The 18,278-nt window shown below is 41.6% G+C and overlaps 1 protein-coding gene across 3 annotated transcripts in view; it reads left to right on the forward strand.

Annotated features, from left to right (window-relative positions):
- The window catches only part of LOC115374676 (protein unc-13 homolog A), a 36,148-nt gene that overhangs the window by 13,528 nt on the left and 4,342 nt on the right, over nucleotides 1-18,278 (forward strand). The window contains exons 12-42 of one of the 3 annotated variants that reach the window (XM_030073716.1): nucleotides 1,205-1,248; nucleotides 1,996-2,074; nucleotides 2,510-2,515; nucleotides 2,609-2,683; nucleotides 2,784-3,003; nucleotides 3,786-4,013; nucleotides 4,138-4,279; nucleotides 4,590-4,759; nucleotides 4,908-5,023; nucleotides 5,128-5,291; nucleotides 5,597-5,750; nucleotides 6,240-6,308; nucleotides 6,615-6,704; nucleotides 7,091-7,225; nucleotides 7,522-7,649; nucleotides 8,457-8,542; nucleotides 8,753-8,879; nucleotides 8,982-9,078; nucleotides 10,648-10,791; nucleotides 10,894-10,971; nucleotides 11,585-11,662; nucleotides 11,759-11,847; nucleotides 11,996-12,139; nucleotides 12,660-12,783; nucleotides 12,968-12,973; nucleotides 13,684-13,740; nucleotides 13,878-13,958; nucleotides 14,941-15,088; nucleotides 15,583-15,639; nucleotides 17,558-17,644; nucleotides 17,823-17,979. In XM_030073716.1, the coding sequence (XP_029929576.1) occupies nucleotides 1,205-1,248; nucleotides 1,996-2,074; nucleotides 2,510-2,515; nucleotides 2,609-2,683; nucleotides 2,784-3,003; nucleotides 3,786-4,013; nucleotides 4,138-4,279; nucleotides 4,590-4,759; nucleotides 4,908-5,023; nucleotides 5,128-5,291; nucleotides 5,597-5,750; nucleotides 6,240-6,308; nucleotides 6,615-6,704; nucleotides 7,091-7,225; nucleotides 7,522-7,649; nucleotides 8,457-8,542; nucleotides 8,753-8,879; nucleotides 8,982-9,078; nucleotides 10,648-10,791; nucleotides 10,894-10,971; nucleotides 11,585-11,662; nucleotides 11,759-11,847; nucleotides 11,996-12,139; nucleotides 12,660-12,783; nucleotides 12,968-12,973; nucleotides 13,684-13,740; nucleotides 13,878-13,958; nucleotides 14,941-15,088; nucleotides 15,583-15,639; nucleotides 17,558-17,644; nucleotides 17,823-17,979 (3,380 nt within the window). Of the gene's footprint in view, nucleotides 1-1,204; nucleotides 1,249-1,995; nucleotides 2,075-2,509; nucleotides 2,516-2,608; nucleotides 2,684-2,783; nucleotides 3,004-3,785; nucleotides 4,014-4,137; nucleotides 4,280-4,589; nucleotides 4,760-4,907; nucleotides 5,024-5,127; nucleotides 5,292-5,596; nucleotides 5,751-6,239; nucleotides 6,309-6,614; nucleotides 6,705-7,090; nucleotides 7,226-7,521; nucleotides 7,650-8,456; nucleotides 8,543-8,752; nucleotides 8,880-8,981; nucleotides 9,079-10,647; nucleotides 10,792-10,893; nucleotides 10,972-11,584; nucleotides 11,848-11,995; nucleotides 12,140-12,659; nucleotides 12,784-12,967; nucleotides 12,974-13,683; nucleotides 13,741-13,877; nucleotides 13,959-14,940; nucleotides 15,089-15,582; nucleotides 15,640-17,557; nucleotides 17,645-17,822; nucleotides 17,980-18,278 lie in introns of all 3 variants that reach the window. The other 2 variants (XM_030073717.1, XM_030073715.1) reach the window with 2 other exon arrangements.

Consider the following 18,278-nt stretch of genomic DNA (forward strand, 5'->3'; position numbering starts at 1 on the left):
TTAGAGTTTTTTTGTGTTTTTGTTTTTTTAAAGGACTGAGCACTTTTCAGAAGGCAAACTTTTTATTTTAGTCTGGGGTGAGGCACCACACCACGATATGACCACTGTGACCACAGAACTGCTTGATTTAGTTTTACACATTTAGTTTTGCTTGGTCAATTTTCACTGGCATATTTTGTTCACATATTATGTTGCTGTTCATTACCTTTGAATTCAGTTGTGCAGAAGATTAATCACTTGCTTCAATGTTTATGTTGATGTATGTCACGTTGCGTTTTTCTACACTTGGCTTCCCTTCCTTTGTCTTTTTTGTTTGTTTGTTTGTGCCGACCCACTTTGTTTTCTCTCCAGTTTCATGTCATTGCCATAGTGACACTCGCATGCACTTTGCTCGGCCATGATTGGAGCAGGTTGGCAGGTAGGTACAACCCAATAGGCTGTTCAAGGGAAAGAAGGAAATGTTGGCCCAGTGATATTTCATGCAGCAGATGTCTTGTTGGACTCCTCACTGTCTGAAAGCAAGCACCTCCACACCCATTCATCTTCACTAGAATTTGACTTTTTCTGTTTTATCATGCAAGAGCTGTCATTCAGTATTATTCTTAGCCACAGAGTTTTCAGTTTACTAAATATATACCTGAAATTAAACTACATTACAATGTTGTTTGCATAGTTCCTTGCATAGCTGCTTTCTACAGCATCATTTATAAGGATTAAATTATAGAATAACTGGTTTCCTCCTAGCACAGACTTGGGTTTGCCTTTGGATGATAGGCATTCACAGATGCATTATAACCCTAACAAAACTCCAGCAGTTTAAAAGGTGGGAGTTGTCTGAGCGTGTGAGACACAGTCTCGTTCCCCTGTATGTATGGTATGTGCATATGCATATGCTGAGTAACAATAAAAGCATATTTGACTTGACTTGAGCTTGACTTGACTTGAGGTTTTTAATTGAGCAAAGTCACTATTGCCCCATCATTCAGTAACACACAGATGGAATGGGGTTTTAGATATGGGAAACCCTGATTAAGTAATTTTATGAACAGTTAGCTCTGAGACAAATGAATGTGTCTTCTCTTCATATATGAATGCAACAGATGTGTATGGACTCAAACATATGATGAGGCTTCTTAAAAACAAATATTGTCAAAGTTTTCCTCCCTCTCACTTCTTCCCTCCATCCCTTTTTGTTCTCTCTTAGGCTCGAGGAGAGACTTCCAACTCACTGTGGTTTGGTAAAGGAGGGTGAGTTTATGCTCTCAGTTCATCTAGGAATACACTCTTTTAAACATGATATAGTTATCAGATACAATTAATTAGTTTTAATTAGTTTAATTAGTCAAGTCTCATACTGGTTTGTGTAGGTGATAGAGATACATGTTTCAGTCTTTTGATTTTTCTAGAATTATCTAAAGAGACATGCCTCCAGATATTACACCCAATTAAGTTATTCTTAAATCATCCTGAAAACTTATGCCAGCTATTGCTGGCGTAAGGGGATTTGCCCTTCTTTAGTGTCGGAAGCCTCCATGTTATTTCATTCTGATCCACACCCTCGTTCAGCCTGTGGCAATTGGCCAGTGAGTATTGAGCGGTGGTGGGCTGCCCTGACTTAGCTGGCAAGCCATTTGTAGATGAGACAGACCTTAAAATGGAACTGAGGCTGCATACTGAAAAAACTGCTAAGGCAGTCAGATACAACATGGCAATTATAGGTGTTGAGTGTTATGTGCACAGTTTAAGACAGGGGAATTTGTGTAATCAAACTTTCAATTAATGTCCTATGGAAATGTCATTTCTTTGAAGTTTTTATTGGCATTTTGTTACTTGAGTAAGACTGGAAAAAGGGGAAAATTAATGAGGGAATCATGTTACCCCCTTAGTAAGAGAACTTGATGTTAAGCTTAAGAATGACAATGAATCACTTGACAAATGGTAAATATTGATTAACATTCGTCAGACTGTGCAATGGTTGTTACTTTTCCTGTTCAGAATGGGAGGTGCACTCTACAGTATTGACAGCATGCCTGACCTTCGAAAGAGGAAAGCCATCCCTCTAGTTAGAGATCTGGTGAGACACACATGCACACACACACACACACACACACACAAGCTCACACATGATATACAGCATTCTTGTGATGTGCCCTGTAATTATAATTATTGCAGACATTATTGGTTTCTCCCACCCCAATTAAAACCTCTGGGGACCAATCTCTGTTCTTGCCACTTTTGCTTGATAGGAAGTCCTTAGTCCTGCCAGATTTTTAAACAATGATTGCATTTTGATGATAAGTAATTCATAAGTAATTCAATTGGTTTGTTGCCAAATTAGATGCTTGAATACACCAGAATTACGCACTGTGAGAGATTTGACTGCTATCTTCTAGATGTTAGGAAATACCACACAGGAAATACCTAAATGTGCTAACATCCATTTCAATTTTCTTCCACTTTTTTCTCCCTTTCTCACTCTTTGTTTTTTATCACTGCCTGGTGACATAAGGCTATGGTAAGTACTTGTTTATACCTTACAGATGTCAGATACAAGAGTGAACTCAACACTTAAGTATGCATTCAAACAAAAATGCCCCTTTGTTCCCAGTCTCTAGTGCAGAACTCTCGTAAGGCTGGAATCACCTCCGCCATGGCTTCCACCACTCTTGGAAATGAGGAGCTGGTGGGTTTCCTCACCTTAAGTCTACTTTACAGTTTATTCTATACAACACTAAGCTCTGCTGGTCTCAAATTTACCACTCTTCAATCTCTGCCCTTTGCAGAAGAGCCATGTTTACAAAAAGACCCTTCAGGCTTTGATCTACCCCATCTCTTCTACCACGCCACACAACTTCGAGGTTTGGACGGCCACCACCCCTACCTATTGCTATGAGTGTGAGGGGCTGCTGTGGGGCATCGCCCGCCAGGGTATGCGCTGCTCTGAGTGTGGCGTCAAATGCCATGAAAAGTGCCAGGACCTGCTCAATGCGGACTGTCTGCAGAGTAAGAATGATTGATGCTTGACATACATCTTTATGCACATTAGCTGTGCTTGTATACGATAATCAAATGCAAGTGTCCATGTATACATGTACTTTTCCACAAATGCACAGATACAGAAGCAAATATATGCATCTACTTTTACTTAGAGAAATGCACGTTGAATCCTCCACACAAACTCAAAGCTATTTTAGCTCCTCTGTATCCTTCTGCTCGACTGACATCCCATTATTCTTGTCCTCTATCCACTCTTACATTCTCCTCCCTCTTCCTTTCCAATTTATCTCCTGAGTAATGTGCTGTCATCCCCTGCCTCTTTCCTCTCTCACTTCTAAACATAGGCTTTGCATCCATACTGCTTTTTCTAATTCAGCTCCACAAGGGGTGACTTATCCAATCCTCATACTGATTTTGGAGTCAATCTATGCAATGTATTATTCATCTGTCTCCTGTCTCCAAAGAGTCTTGTGGGAAGCGGGTGCCCGAAACTCTGTCTGCCCACTTTTCCTAACCAGATCAGTGGCTAAGTGGTTAGAGTTTCCACCCTGATACTGGGAGGTTTGGGGTTTGATCCCTGGCCAAAAAATGTCAAAGACTTTCAAAATGGGATCTGATGCTATCTCTATCTGGCACTCAGCTTTAAAGAGATGGATTGCAGGGAAACAGGAGATAAACTGCTGGCCTATGTGCTGTATTTGCTTGAATATAATTTACTCACTATTAACTATGCTTCCTCCACCCATCTCTCTCCTCTAACTGTTCTCCTGTCTCCCCCGTCTCATCAGGGGCTGCGGAGAAGAGCTCCAAGCATGGAGCGGAGGACCGGACCCAGAACATCATCATGGTCCTGAAGGACCGCATGAAGATCCGAGAGAGGAACAAGCCAGAGATCTTTGAGCTAATACAGGAAGTGTTTGCCCTTGACAAATCAACGCATGCAACACACATGAAGCAGATCAAACAGAGCGTCCTTGATGGGACCTCCAAATGGTCGGCAAAGATCAGTATCACTGGTGAGACAAATGGAGTTGAGATTAATAAGGGGCGCACGCTGACATAGTTGTCCATTAAAAAGATAGCATGTCTGACAGCTGTCAAAGTCTCTTGTTTTGATATCTCTCCCTGTCTTCTCCTCAGTGGTGTGTGCCCAGGGCCTGCAGGCTAAAGACAAAACAGGCTCCAGTGACCCATATGTCACTGTTCAAGTGGGAAAGACCAAGAAGAGGACCAAGACCATCTATGGCAACCTCAACCCTGTCTGGGAGGAGAACTTTCACTTGTGAGGGACTTACCTATATCAAACCACATCTTCCATCAACTGATATTTCATTTAATTTTATATCACTGTAATAGACAGTATAATGCTTCACAGGCTACTATTTTAGTAGGATTCGCCTCACTCACAAATCACAATATTTAAATACAACTGTTTTTGAAAATCATGCTCCTAAATTTCCCTCTGTCCACCTACATTTTTCAGTGTCACTGCAGAGCCTTGCAATATTTGTTTTCTATTCCCTGTTTCTTCCACCACCGAGGTTTATACTGTTGTGCCACAGCTGCTCATTTCTCGCCTCTGCTTCGTCTAGTGAATGCCACAACTCCTCTGATCGCATTAAGGTGCGTGTTTGGGATGAGGATGATGACATCAAGTCCCGCGTGAAACAGAGGTTCAAACGGGAGAGTGACGACTTCCTGGGTCAAACCATCATCGAGGTCCGCACACTCAGTGGGGAGATGGACGTTTGGTACAACCTGGGTAGGTTTTCAGGAGGAGAGAATTGAGAATTTGAGGCCAAATAAGAGATAAGTAAACCAGACTTGGTCAACTGGAGTCCTTCTCTCCTGAAGATAGATTTGATTCAAGCAAACTTAGAGGGTGTGTCGATCTTTCTTTCCTCTGACAGACAAGCGAACAGATAAGTCTGCGGTGTCAGGGGCAATTCGAATGCACATAAGTGTGGAGATCAAAGGAGAAGAGACCGTGGCTCCCTACCATGTTCAGTACACCTGTCTACATGAGGTCAGTCTGGCTACCTGCTGGTACTTTGATATGCTCCAACGCACACACACATATGTACACATATAAACAGACACACACATACCCTGTTCTTTCTCTGTGTTCAGCACCTGTTCCAGTACACTACAGAAGAGCAAAATGGTGGCGTAGTGAAGATCCCGGATGCCAAAGGGGATGACGCATGGAAAGTGTATTTTGAGGAGACGGCTCAGGAGATAGTGGATGAGTTTGCCATGCGTTATGGAGTGGAGTCGATCTACCAGGCTATGACGTCAGTACCTATAGCGTTACTCTAAATTTTAGTATTTAGTGTTTAGTGGAATTGTACAGGAGAGATCGAATACAGAGTTTTAAATATAGGCCTGGTTCTATCTATGTGTTACTAGAAATGTCTTCAGTTGTTTTACAAACCAAATTATAACCATGCAGCAACACGCAGGATAATGATTTTATATATTTTACTCATTTATCAGTGCAGAGGTACAAGAAAATGTAATTATGTAGAGTTATTGCATTTTTTACATTTATATTTTAAAAATCTTTTTTTTTTTCTTTTTTGCCTCTGCCACACAACAGCCACTTTGCCTGCTTGTCATCAAAGTACATGTGCCCAGGCGTGCCTGCAGTGATGAGCACCCTGCTGGCCAACATCAACGCCTACTACGCCCACACCACCCAGTCCTCCAACAATGTTTCTGCCTCAGACAGATTTGCTGCTTCCAATTTTGGTGTGAGTTCCTGAGAAATTAATTTGTTTTGTAATTAAAGCTTAAGCAATCAAAATTGCCAAGGGATTATTTACTTGGCGACCCTTTAGACAGAATTGTGGAAAAAAACACTTATCTCTGTATAGCTGAGTGTGAGAACCATGTAGACTCAAGTACTGCAGCTTTCATATGTATTTCCTTTTTCATAAACTTATGTGACTATTTCAATAAGAGAAGCATCTCTAGTCATCTAGAGATATTTTTCAGAGCAGCTATTTGAATGGACCATACTCTTCAAAAGCCAGTATTCCCCCTCTAGGGCATAAGTAAAGCATATGATGCTTGTATTTGAAAGTTAGGATAATGTGGCCCAACCTACATTTCCAAAGGTCCAATCAGGTAAACCAAGAAAGATCCGTTGCTGGATTTGTTTAGTCAAATGATAGCAAATAATCTGTCAGCCATGGTGTCCTTCTGAGAGGTTTTGTGTGTTTTTATCTTTTTCTGTGTAGAAGGAGAGGTTTGTGAAACTGCTGGATCAGCTGCACAATTCCCTACGGATTGACCTGTCCATGTACCGGGTACTAACATCTTTCCCTCTCTCTATCATAAAAAAATGGTGAACCTTTTGATTGCTATGATAGTACCGCTATGTTAGTTTTATTATTGATTAACTATCTCTTGTCAGCCCTGTTTTTTTTTTGTTTTTTTTTTTTGTGCTGTCTCTGGATGCATGTACACGAGAATCCCTTGCTTTTGGCATTGAGATGAAAACCATGTGGTGTTCTCATTTGTGCTCGTTACAGATAACATGCTCGTAACACACTTACACTTATACAGGTTATAATTCTTTTTCTTGTCTTCTGTGTTTGCATCTGTATTTTCAGAATAATTTCCCAGCTAGTAGTCCTGAGAGGCTGCAGGACCTCAAGTCTACTGTAGACCTCCTGACCAGCATCACTTTCTTCAGGATGAAGGTGAAAATGAAAGAATGATGGGTCTTTCTTTCTTTCTTTTTCTTTCTTTCTTTCTTTCTTTCTTTCCTTCTTTTCTTTTCTTTTCTTTTCTTTTTTTTGATCAGTTAGCACTATACTGTCATATAAACACAGCAGAACCAGTTCTTTCCGGAAAGTAGCCTAAGGTGCACACCTAGAGTCATCTTAACATTACCTTATCCAAACCTAAGCTATTTTGTGTGTTTGTATGTGTGTGTGTGTGTGTGTGTGTGTGTGTGTGTGTGTGTGTGTTCTGCACAGCTCAGTGGTTAAATTCCCACTGGGATAACCCATGCTGAAACTGTGAGTCTGACAGCACTGTGAGGCCCTCTGGATTCAACCATATGTTGTGTCATGTTTGTGTTCAGGTCCAGGAGCTGCAGAGTCCCCCCAGGGCGAGCCAGGTGGTGAAGGACTGTGTAAAAGCCTGCCTCAACTCCACCTATGAGTACATCTTCAACAACTGCCACGATCTGTACAACCGGGAATACCAGACAGACCCTGTAAGTCTGAGTGTGTCTGTGTGTGTGTATGTGTGTGTGTGTGAGCATGTACAGATGTACAGAGTCCTGCTCTTCACCGCACTAACACTGCAGTGTTGCTCTACCCATGAAAAGAAATGTTTGGAAAATTCCAATTTTGTTTTGCGTGTAACTAAATGAGCACAGGCTTTCTGGAACAATAAAAGACTATAGTTAGACTTGGGCAGATGTTGGCTTAGACATTTCTATGGCAGCTAAAACTCGCATGCAGGAATATTTAGGTGTGAGACCACAACTCCCCTTCTATCTTTCTCCAGTCAAAGGCAGTTCCTCCGGATGAGCAGGGTCCCAGCATCAAGAACCTGGACTTCTGGTCCAAACTCATCACCCTCATTGTCTCCATCATAGAGGAGGACAAGAACTCCTACACCCCTTGCCTTAACCAGTGAGTCTGCTCCCATTCATAACAGTGATCTCTCACTTCATGTTTATCATGCAGCGCCAGGGCTGGAAATTTCAAGGCCAGCTGATGAAAAACTAAGGAGTTACTGGGCAACAGCTGTACTCGGCTTACTGAAGGGACAAATGTAAAGAAACAAAGTAGGAGAAGAGTGAATAACCTTTCTCTGTTGCCTCATGGAAGGTCAGAATGTGTTTTGTAAGTTAAAAGGAAAGAAGATAAATCAAATGTGGCTAATCACTCTGGCTAATCATCATCATGTTTTTGAATAACTGTTTGTGATAAGCTTGTTTGATATTGTAGTGGGCCACCACAAGTGAATTAATGAATGTCAAATACTGCAAAACAAAGCAATGAATCATACATAATATGTTAATAGTGTTGTGCTGGTGTGTATTTACTCAGTATACAAGCTGGAGATAGGCTTTGACCTGTGTGTATGCAGATCAGTGTTTCTCCTGTAGCTGCTACAGTTTGGGGGTGTACTTCTGCTTTTGATTCTTTCCAGTTGTTTTTTGTTTCAGTGCAGTAGTATTAAACCAGAAAGAAATAATGATACAATCAAATTCTACTCATTAATTCTGGGAATTAATACTGTCTTGTTAGCTTCATATTTTCTCTCGTGGCGGATTTCTCACTGTGGTGATCAGTGCCGCTGAGCAAATATAGAGGGGGAAGTGATGGTGAAAGCAGGCTATCTATAAAATTGTAGCTGAGCTATTGTGTTAAATAATACATTACCAATATTACATAAAGAGCATCTAATCCTGCACACTGTGCTGCCCCTCATAGGTTTCCCCAGGAACTGAATGTGGGCAAGATCAGCGCTGAGGTCATGTGGAATATGTTTGCACAAGATATGAAATATGCCATGGAGGGTAAGTTTCTCTGTGCTGTGTGTGTGTGTGTGTGTGTGTGTGTGTGTGTGTGTGTGTGTGTGTGTGTGTGTGTGTGCATGCATGGGGGGCCTGGGGATGATTCAAAGAAAGGGGAAAGAGGGTATTTTTATTATGTAGGCTGTATGAACAGAGAGTATCCCTGGTGAGGAGAGATTCTCCCTCTGATTTTTCTTTCTCTTGGGTATTTAGAGCATGAGAAGCACCGCCTGTGTAAAAGCGCAGATTATATGAACTTGCACTTCAAAGTGAAGTGGTTGTACAACGAGTACTGCAAAGAGCTGCCCACTTTCCAGAAACATGTACCTGAGTACCCTGCGTGAGTATGGCCCTTAATATGGCATCAACACCTTTTTTCCTATATTCATCACTGCACACAGAAACTAAGGTTGCTCCTGCGCTTTTTTTTTTTGTTCTGCAGCTGGTTCGAGCCATTTGTTATCATGTGGTTAGACGAAAATGAGGAAGTGTCCAGAGATTTCCTCCATGGTGCCCTAGAGAGGGACAAAAAAGACGGGGTAACTCTTTTCCTCTGCATGCTTCACATTTAAGATGCAGGTCTGGTTGCACTTTTGTCCGAATGAACAGGTGTTTCAGCAGACAATCCACAACCTGTAGCTCACATCTCTTCCAGTGTTGTGAAATACGAATGTACCGCACATACACGCAGCCTGAAAATGCCCATCGTGACAAGTAATTAACATTTGCTCGTAATATCTTAATTATCTTAAAACAAGTGAGAAATCTTTCCACCTGTTTCCAATGCTGTTATTTCCAAAAACAAGTGTGAGTATCATAGTCCTTATTATGTCTGCCTTACTCTCGAATAAGGCAGATATTGTATATCAACTTGTATCAACAGCAGGACACTCAATTCATGAAAAATCTTTAATCAAGTTGACTTGCTTTGAAAGTAAGACTGGACATTTGTCTAAATGACCTGTTACGGTGGACATATTTTTCAGTGTACAGCTATCACGTCTTACTTTTGAGTGACACACCTTTTGATGTGGATTGAAGCTGCACACAAATATGCTCTGGATTAATTTCCTTCCCTTATTTTCACTCATTAAGTAACTCAAGCCAGAACAATTCTCCTTAAAACAAATATAGAATCAGACTTAATGGCCAGGTGTGCATATGCATTCAAGGAACTTCTGTTGGGATTCAAGTAAAGTATGAAAGCTTAGTTTTATGTGATACCTGCAAAATTTTCCTTCAGAAATATATTCATGCATTTCTCATGCAAATAGGCTGTTCGCCTCAGCTCTCCTGACTCAGCACCTTGCAGACCTAGTGAGGGAGAGGCAGGTTGGAGGCCTCAGCACAATCAATAATGACTCAGTAGCAAAGGCAACTGAAAAAAACTCCTCTGCAGAGAAGAGCAGATGCTACAACAGAAGTAGATGCGCTCTCTCTCTCTCTCACACACACACACACACACACACACAAACACGTATACCATGAACTGACTCACAGTATCTCTCTCTCACGCCTGCATATTCACACAGCGAGGGGTCAATACAATGCAGCCGAAGATTCTCCTAGCTCGTATGTCACAAGTCCTCTGGGTCCAATTACTGTCGCCTGGAGCAGCTTCCACTTTACTGTGTCAGCGAAAAGCAGTCCCCAGCCCCGCGTTGTATAATGCAACAACACCATTTACTACTGGGCTAATGGCTGGGGTGTTAATGAGGGCCCTGCTCCCCATCATCACCCTCTCATTGCCTCAACAACTCTTATGCAAAGGGTTATTTTGGTTTCTGGATCTTCACAGAAGAGTCACTTCACACAATTTCTTTACTACCGTCACATGCAGCTGTAGAACATGAAGGCTCAGGGAAAGGATCAGGGTCAGTTCAATGTCTCTGTGATGTAAATTATATGCCGTGTGGTTGAGGCTTTTATCCAAAGCACTTTGCCGTACCATGAGTACATACATTTTTGCCATGAGTGGCTCCATTGGGAATTAAAGTGCTAATGCCGACAGTGTTAGCCATGCCATGCCAGCTTCAGCTCATTGTGCTGCAGCCTCTCCTCTCTAATACTTTCCCCCGGTGCCATTTCTTCTACTTCTTCTCCTGCAGTTCCAGGTTACATCAGAGCATGCTTTGTTCTCCTGCTCAGTGGTGGACGTGTTCTCTCAGCTCAACCAGAGCTTTGAAATCATCCGCAAGCTGGAGTGTCCTGATCCCCAGATCGTTGGTAACTACATGAAGAGATTCGCCAAGGTGACTTTTAGCTCTTAATATGGACGTTGAGCCTGCTTGTTGAGCAGTCAGACATTGACATTACTTACTTTATGTCTCCATTTGTGTTTCTCTCTCCCTTAGACGATTGGCAATGTCCTGCTGTCTTATGCTGACATCATAGCAAAGGACTTTCCAAATCATGTCAACAAGGAGAAAGTGGTAGGCCTTTGATATATTTTAAAGAGGTAGACATAAGAGCAGTAAAGTATGTAAGGCAAGGCAGCATATGTTATAATTTTTGATTCTGAAGTATTTTGGCCAGATGAAGTACCAGATGGCGATTTGTGGCAGAAGAATAAAATGAAGTGAATAATTGCATAGCTTGTTTCCATCTCCAAGAAGACTTGGTTTGAAGAGCTGCTTTGAGTGGTCAGTGATCAGGTTGATTTGAGGACAAAAAGCCACCTCCATCTCTTAGCCTCTTTAGTTTAATAGTCTTGCTCATCTGGCAGCGTGTCTAAGTGAATTAGGGCTGTGTAATTAGCTGAATGTGGTGAAGAAAGTGGGCTGCACTCCCAGAGAGACTGGGTGCCCCAGAGGAGTGGTAATTACAAGGAACTCCAGCTTTTCCTGTCGGCATCACTGGGACTGTTTTCTGCCAAAGAAGCAATAAAAAAGTTAGGTGGACTAACCTTGATTGATTACAACAAAAACCTAGAGAGAGAGAGAGGGAGAGAGAGAGAGAGAGAGAGAGATGTATGTGTGTGTGTGTGTGTGTGTGTGTGTGTGTGTGTGTATCTGAATGCAGTAATAATTGTTCTCTCTCCTTCAGCCATGTATCATCATCAATAACATCCAGCAGCTCAGAGTTCAGTTGGAGAAGATGTTTGAGGCCATGGGTGGCAAAGATGTAAGTCCACCATCCTATCATTCTGTATATTTATTCATAATTTTTGTTTGTGTCATAAGGCACCCACCCTCATCACATCTCCTCCTCCTCTTCCAGTTGAATGTGGAGGCTAGCGACTTCCTCAAAGAGCTGCAGAACAAACTCAATAACGTCATGGACGACCTCAGCCACATCTTTGCTGTCAGGTGGGTGTGTTTGAGTGTTTGAGTGTGGGAACACATCCACTGTTTTGTTTTCGTTTCCTGACGGGGGCTAACAGATGCTGTAACCAACCTCACCACCTAACACTGAGGTCTGTTTTTTTGTTGCTGTGTGTGTTCCGTGTTCATGCAGTTTCCAGCCCCAGATCGAGGACAACGTGAGGCAGATGGGGGACATCCTAGCTCAGGTCAAAGGTCAGACTGTGCCAGCCAACGGCAGCGTGGTCCAGGAGGCTGACAACGTCCTTCAACCCATCATGGACTTCTTAGACAGCAAGTGAGCTCTCTCTCTGTGTATATTAGAGCTGCAACTAATGATCATTTTCTTTGTCGATTACATTATTGATTGATTAATAATTTACTCTATAAAGAGTATAAAAATATTGACAAATTCTCATGGGAAGTTATCTTCCTTAGTCTCACTAGCAGCCAAAAAAAGTATTGATTTTACAATGATATGAACAGAGAAATGTACTGTAAGTAAATCTTAGCACCTCAGTGATCTTAATGAAGGTATAATAAGCTAATGTTTAACATTTTTACTTGATAAATTACTAAAATAATTAACTAGCTAAAATAATTAAATATTGAAATTATAATGAATACATTTTTCTGTCAATCGATTAATTGTGTCAGCATAGTGCACATATAATGTACATATAAACACTCTTTTCCCACTAAAGCTATCATAGCCATATAACACACACACACACTAACATTTAATAAATAAATGCACATAAATCAGAGTGCTGCCTTTGATTATGTTTGCTGAGAGATTATGTGTTTGTGTTTTCCAGCCTGTCGCTGTTTGCTAAGATCTGTGAGAAGACGGTTCTGAAGAGAGTGTTGAAGGAGTTGTGGAAACTGGTGATGAACACCATGGAGAAGACCGTTGTGCTTCCAACACTCACTGACCAGACTGTAAGTAACCCCCACCCCCACCGCCTACCCCCCCAACATCCCCCGTTTACTGCATCTTCTTCCTCTCTACATTGGTGTCACTCTGATTCAGAATTTCAGTGCCTTTCGACACAAGACGCCATAGTGATTGTATATTGATCTTTCTGTTTCGCCATTACTCCATTTCTCCTTCCTACCTCCTTAGGTTATTGTAAGTATTATGTATGGGCTCCAGTGTGTGTGTATGTGTGTGTGTGTGTGTGTGTGTGTGTGTGTGTCTGTATGTGTGTTCCCATATATATATACTGTATAATATCTCTAAGCATGAACATACACTGCTCTATGCCAGCTGTAACAGTCCACGATCTAACCTTTGAATAAAAAGACTCTTTCCATCTCCCACTTCTCACGGCAGCCTATATCACACCAGAACTCTCCACCTCTCCTCTTTCTGTCTTTCTTTCTGTGGGTATCAACACTTTCTAGGTGCATCAAAACCTGATGCAGATGTTAGCATGGTGTACGAAAAGACTACACTCATACATGCCCACAAACACCTACAAAAACAAAGCACCTAAACCTTCAATCTCTTACCCTAACTCCCATTATTTTATCATTAAGTAGCATTCTCCTGAAAAATTTAACTTGCCTCCCCTGAAATCTTTAGTGTGAAAGATATTTTCACAAAGGGTGTTATGTTCATCTATTTTATAAGAGTAAATATATATATAGTTGTTTTATTCTCTTCCCTTTCACCCTCTTGTATTTCCTGCTGTCCACACAAAACATCCCGAACTCACCTCTCACACATTGCAACTTCTTCCCTGTCTGTGCATCTCTCAACATCACTTGGTGAGACGCCATACTTTGTGCCTTTTTCTCCGCACCAACCTCACTTGCATCTGTGTCTGTCCTCACCAGGGAACTCAGATGATCTTCAACGCTGCTAAGGAGTTGGGCCAGCTTTCCAAGCTCAAGGTAATGAAAAGAATGACATCAGTGCACCCAAGAGCACTTAAAGCACTTAAATGAATCAAAATGATCTATTTCATTTGACAATAAATTGTGAGCTGTGGTACATGCTAACTTCTTTGTCTGCCTTGTCTGTCCTGCAGGAGCACATGGGGCGGGAAGAGGCCAAAGCTCTGACGCCTAAACAGTGTGCAGTGATAGAACTGGCACTGGACACTATTAAGGTAAACTGGGATAAAGATCTACGTTGGTTCGGCAGTGTTTCTATCTATTCAAATACTTTGGAAATACAGTGGGTGCCATAAATATTTAGACAATGTTGCATACCACATTAGACAACATTGCACATTGGTGGCTCCAAATGGCAGCAAGAGGTAACTGATCAATTTGAATGCCCAGTAATTATGTGACATCTGTAAACTGCACACAGCACACTCATGTTTACCGACCTGGTTGATCTGTTGTTGCTTTATGCTAAAGGACTAAAAGATATTAAAGGAATTAGAAAGGCAATTATATAAATTTTTGTGGATGGAGAGCTCACTCACTGTTGTCAGAGGACTGCTGTGTATTTTGCTCTTATATGTTGTCACTTCCTGTTGGAGCAGAAGTTTCCATACCTGACGTCAGAATTTTATTTGCACAAACAGGGTTATTCTGCAGGGTCTCAGGTAGTGGAGATGGGATGCTGTTCACCGTTGCAGCTTCATTTGGTGGTTTAGGCTGATGATACGGGTGTTTCATGTGTTTTCACATGAAAATCTTGCCTAGTGCAGCCCTTTTTTCACATGTTACAGTTTCAGGTTGACCAAACTATTTGGATAAATCAAAATCATATTAAATCAGTTAGTATTTTCTCCATATTTAGTCAGAATTTTTTTAAGTACAATAATCTAGCCCATGAGCATCACCAGAAACTTAGTGATACTGTGAGGTTTTCTTTCCAGTCTCATATGCACACACTTGCACCAGGATTCAGCTTTGACTGCATGTGACAAAATATTGCTATGACAGACTAGTATGGCGCAAATTCCCAGCTTCAAATCATCACACCTCTGCTACAAAGCTTCATGGCTGTTACAAACTACATAGCTGTTGTTTTGTCACAATCCTAATTTATTTTTATTTTTTTTGCCATGTATCTGTTCCTTCCTGTCTGTTTTACTGCCTGTCTCACCTCCTGGTTTTGTCCCGTCTGTCGCGCAGCAATACTTCCATGCCGGTGGTGTGGGCCTGAAGAAAACATTCCTGGAGAAAAGTCCAGACCTGCAGTCTCTGCGCTACGCCCTGTCTCTCTACACACAGGCGACTGACAAGCTCATCAGGAAGTTTGTCCTCTCACAGAACGCTCAGGGTGAGACATCAAAGGGCAGCCTGACTGGAAACAGTGCACACACACACACACACACACACACACACAGGGGATTAAAACCGTTTCTCACAGAACTGCTTTCAGTTCTTCTCAGAGAGCTCCATTGTTTATTCTCACTGTCTCTACAGCTCACAGAACTAAATGGAATGGTTTGCTTACGGTGCTGATAGAGGAGGTTTCATTTTTTTCGCCTCATTGACTTATACTAGCAATACAAGAAACAGCAGGCTGGTGGCAATATCTCAGAAACACATGCAAGTGAAACCTTTAATAGTTAACAGATGCATTTGTAATTAACAACACCAGCTTCTAATAATGAATTGAACTTTAAATGTCAGTGCCAAAGTGCACTTTTGCAGAAATGGATGTACTATATAAACACAAATATATGCAGTTCTCTGTATTCTTTTTCACTGCTGTGATGGTCAACGTCATCCTTGTGGTCTTTGTATGTTTTTCTTGTCTCTCTGCATCAGTCCACGGAGGGAAAGGGATCAGGTATACACCAAATGAAGACACACCACCAGAGAAAGGTATGTGTCAGCAGTGTTTTATCATTTGCATGTCCATGAGAGCACGTTAGTGTGTGTAATCAAACCCAACACAGTGACACTTTAACCCCTAGTAAAGTTCTCCGTACCCGTCTTTGTTACCCATTCCTCTTCCTTCCTTCTGCTTTCCTGTTTGAGCTCCTTTTCGTCAGATGAGTAGGAGGGAGTGTAAGTCACATAGGTGCAGGTGTGCTAGAGGGAGCTGCTAATATCAAAGACACTTAAATAAAAGAAGATGATGCATTACAAGAAGTTCCCGTTGAAGGAAAATGGCATATACTTCCTGTCCCCTCAGTCATAATCTGGACTCAGGTACATCTTCTTCCACTGGAGTGAATAACCCCAGATATGTAATTTCAGACCCAATTCATTTTCTCTGTGGGGAAAATCCATAGCGTTTTCACATAATCGTCCCTGTCATAGCCTGTGATTTAAAACTTAGACATTTTTATCTGCATGTTTCTCACTTAAACGGGACTGGATCCACTGCGTTATGCTGCTACTTTCCAACTAAAATAATTGTTTTGCTAACAAAAATTTAGCACACATCAAATACATAGCTGGCTGTTCTGAGACCAGCTTTGCCTGATCGATTTCCAACTAGAACCATTCTAACTTGTTGCTGAGCCATAAAAATACCTGGTTAGCTAGCTAGCATCTCCTTTACTTTGGCTATTCTCTTATCTTTGGCCAAGTGTTTTTGTTTTGTTTAAGCTCAAATATTCAAGAACTCTGGACACGTGCGACAAGTCATAATGGCTGGCTGACCGCTTAAGTTTTAAAAATTACACCAACTGGTTGCAGGTTATACATGTGGCAAAAAAAATATTTTTTCATCTAGAAATGATCAAATGTATTTATTTTTTGAAGAATTTAGGAAAACCACATTACTTCCTCCCATAAACAAAGGATTTTTATTTTTATTTTTTTTTTTAATTCAGAGGTCTTAAAAACACTAGCAAATCAGAGACACACAATGACATGACCTCTGCAGCCTGTACAGGAAATGACTCAGTTAGGCTGTCTTTCTTCTGAACCATCTCTGTTAATCTATTTGGCCTGAACACGGCAAGGAGATGCTCTGCTAAGTAATGACATCCTGATGCACAAAAGAGCTAGGAGGACAGAATGTAAGTGGGAGTAAAAGCAATGATATGGCAAGAGACCAAGGTGATGCTGGGATGTGCAATCCAATAAGGAGAAGAGACGTATGCATGGTCTTAATGTTGAATTCAGAAAATTGGAAACGGGGAAGAGTCCAGTTGTGTTCCCTGCCAAATGGCAGCCGAGACATGGGGATGGGCTTTGCAGCGGCACAGATTTATGAACGCTGTGCGAAGTGGGTCAACTGATGAAATAGGTCTTCTCCCGGAAACTGTGTTGCAGCTTTGATTTTCATTTCATTGCTGCCTTCTTATTTAGTGTAAACAGAGTGTCAAAAGAGAATTACCACCTATTACTGCATTACAGTCTGCAAGCTTAGCATTAAAGCTGGCACCAAAGCTGCTGCCCGCACCAGGCCAAGTCCCACTCATCTGATCAGACAGAACCTGTGTGTGTCTGTGTCTGTGTGTGTGTGTGTGTGTGTGTGTGTGTGTGTGTGTGTGTGAGAGAGAGCAAGAGAGAGAGAGAGAGAAAGAGAGAGAGAGTTTATGAGAGAGTTTAAATTTAGTTCACAACCTGCTGATGCTTGCCTCTTCTTCCACTTATATATCACTGCTTTATTATTACTTTTGTGGATTGCTCAGACACCAAATTTACCCCCAAGCCAAGAAACTGAGACACACTCACACACACACACACACACACACACACACACACACACAAACACACATGCACGCATGCACATTTTGTCAACCTATATTGGAGCCAACCACTAAAATGAGTGTTTTTGTGGCAGCTTCTGGAGTGGATTCGGTTGGAGATGTTGTCATGCACGTGGACATCTTACCTCAACCCAACGGAGAACACAAGATTAATGTCAAAGGTAAGAAAAGGAGGGAGAGGGAGAGGGAAAGTGGGAGCAATTTGTTTAAAACAGTGCATGCTGCACCACAGTTTCAAGCCAATATTTTTTTTCTTTTTGTCTATCTTTATTCTTCTCTTCCTTTGTTCCTGCTTTCTTTCCTTGCTTTCTTTGTTTCCCTTCCCATCGCTCCTCTCAGTGGTGGCCGCTAATGAGCTGAAGTGGAAGGCGCAGGGTTTCCGCCCCTTCGTCGAGGTCTACATCATCGGCCCTCACCTCAGCGACAAGAAGAGGAAATTTGCCACCAAGTCCAAGAACAACAGCTGGTCACCCAAATTCAATGAGAGCTTCCAGTAGTGAGTATCGGCTGGCAGCATCCTGTTTGATTTGTTGTTGTTACCTTTTTTTTGTCTGGCGGATTTTCTGTCATACGCATTAAAATATCATAAACCTATATTCAAGGCCATAACAAAAATTTAACCAAACCGGCGTAATGGACCAAATACATACGTCCCTGTTGAGACATAAAATTGGGGGACCTTTAATTTCAAATTTGACTTTGCACAGTCTTTTATGTGGGAATATTTGAATTACACGCTTGATTGCCTCTGTATTTCGTCCGTTTGGACATTTTAATGGTTCAACCAGCTATGTA

Source organism: Myripristis murdjan, chromosome 17 (genome assembly GCF_902150065.1).
Source record: "Myripristis murdjan chromosome 17, fMyrMur1.1, whole genome shotgun sequence".
Taxonomy (NCBI): domain Eukaryota; kingdom Metazoa; phylum Chordata; class Actinopteri; order Holocentriformes; family Holocentridae; genus Myripristis; species Myripristis murdjan.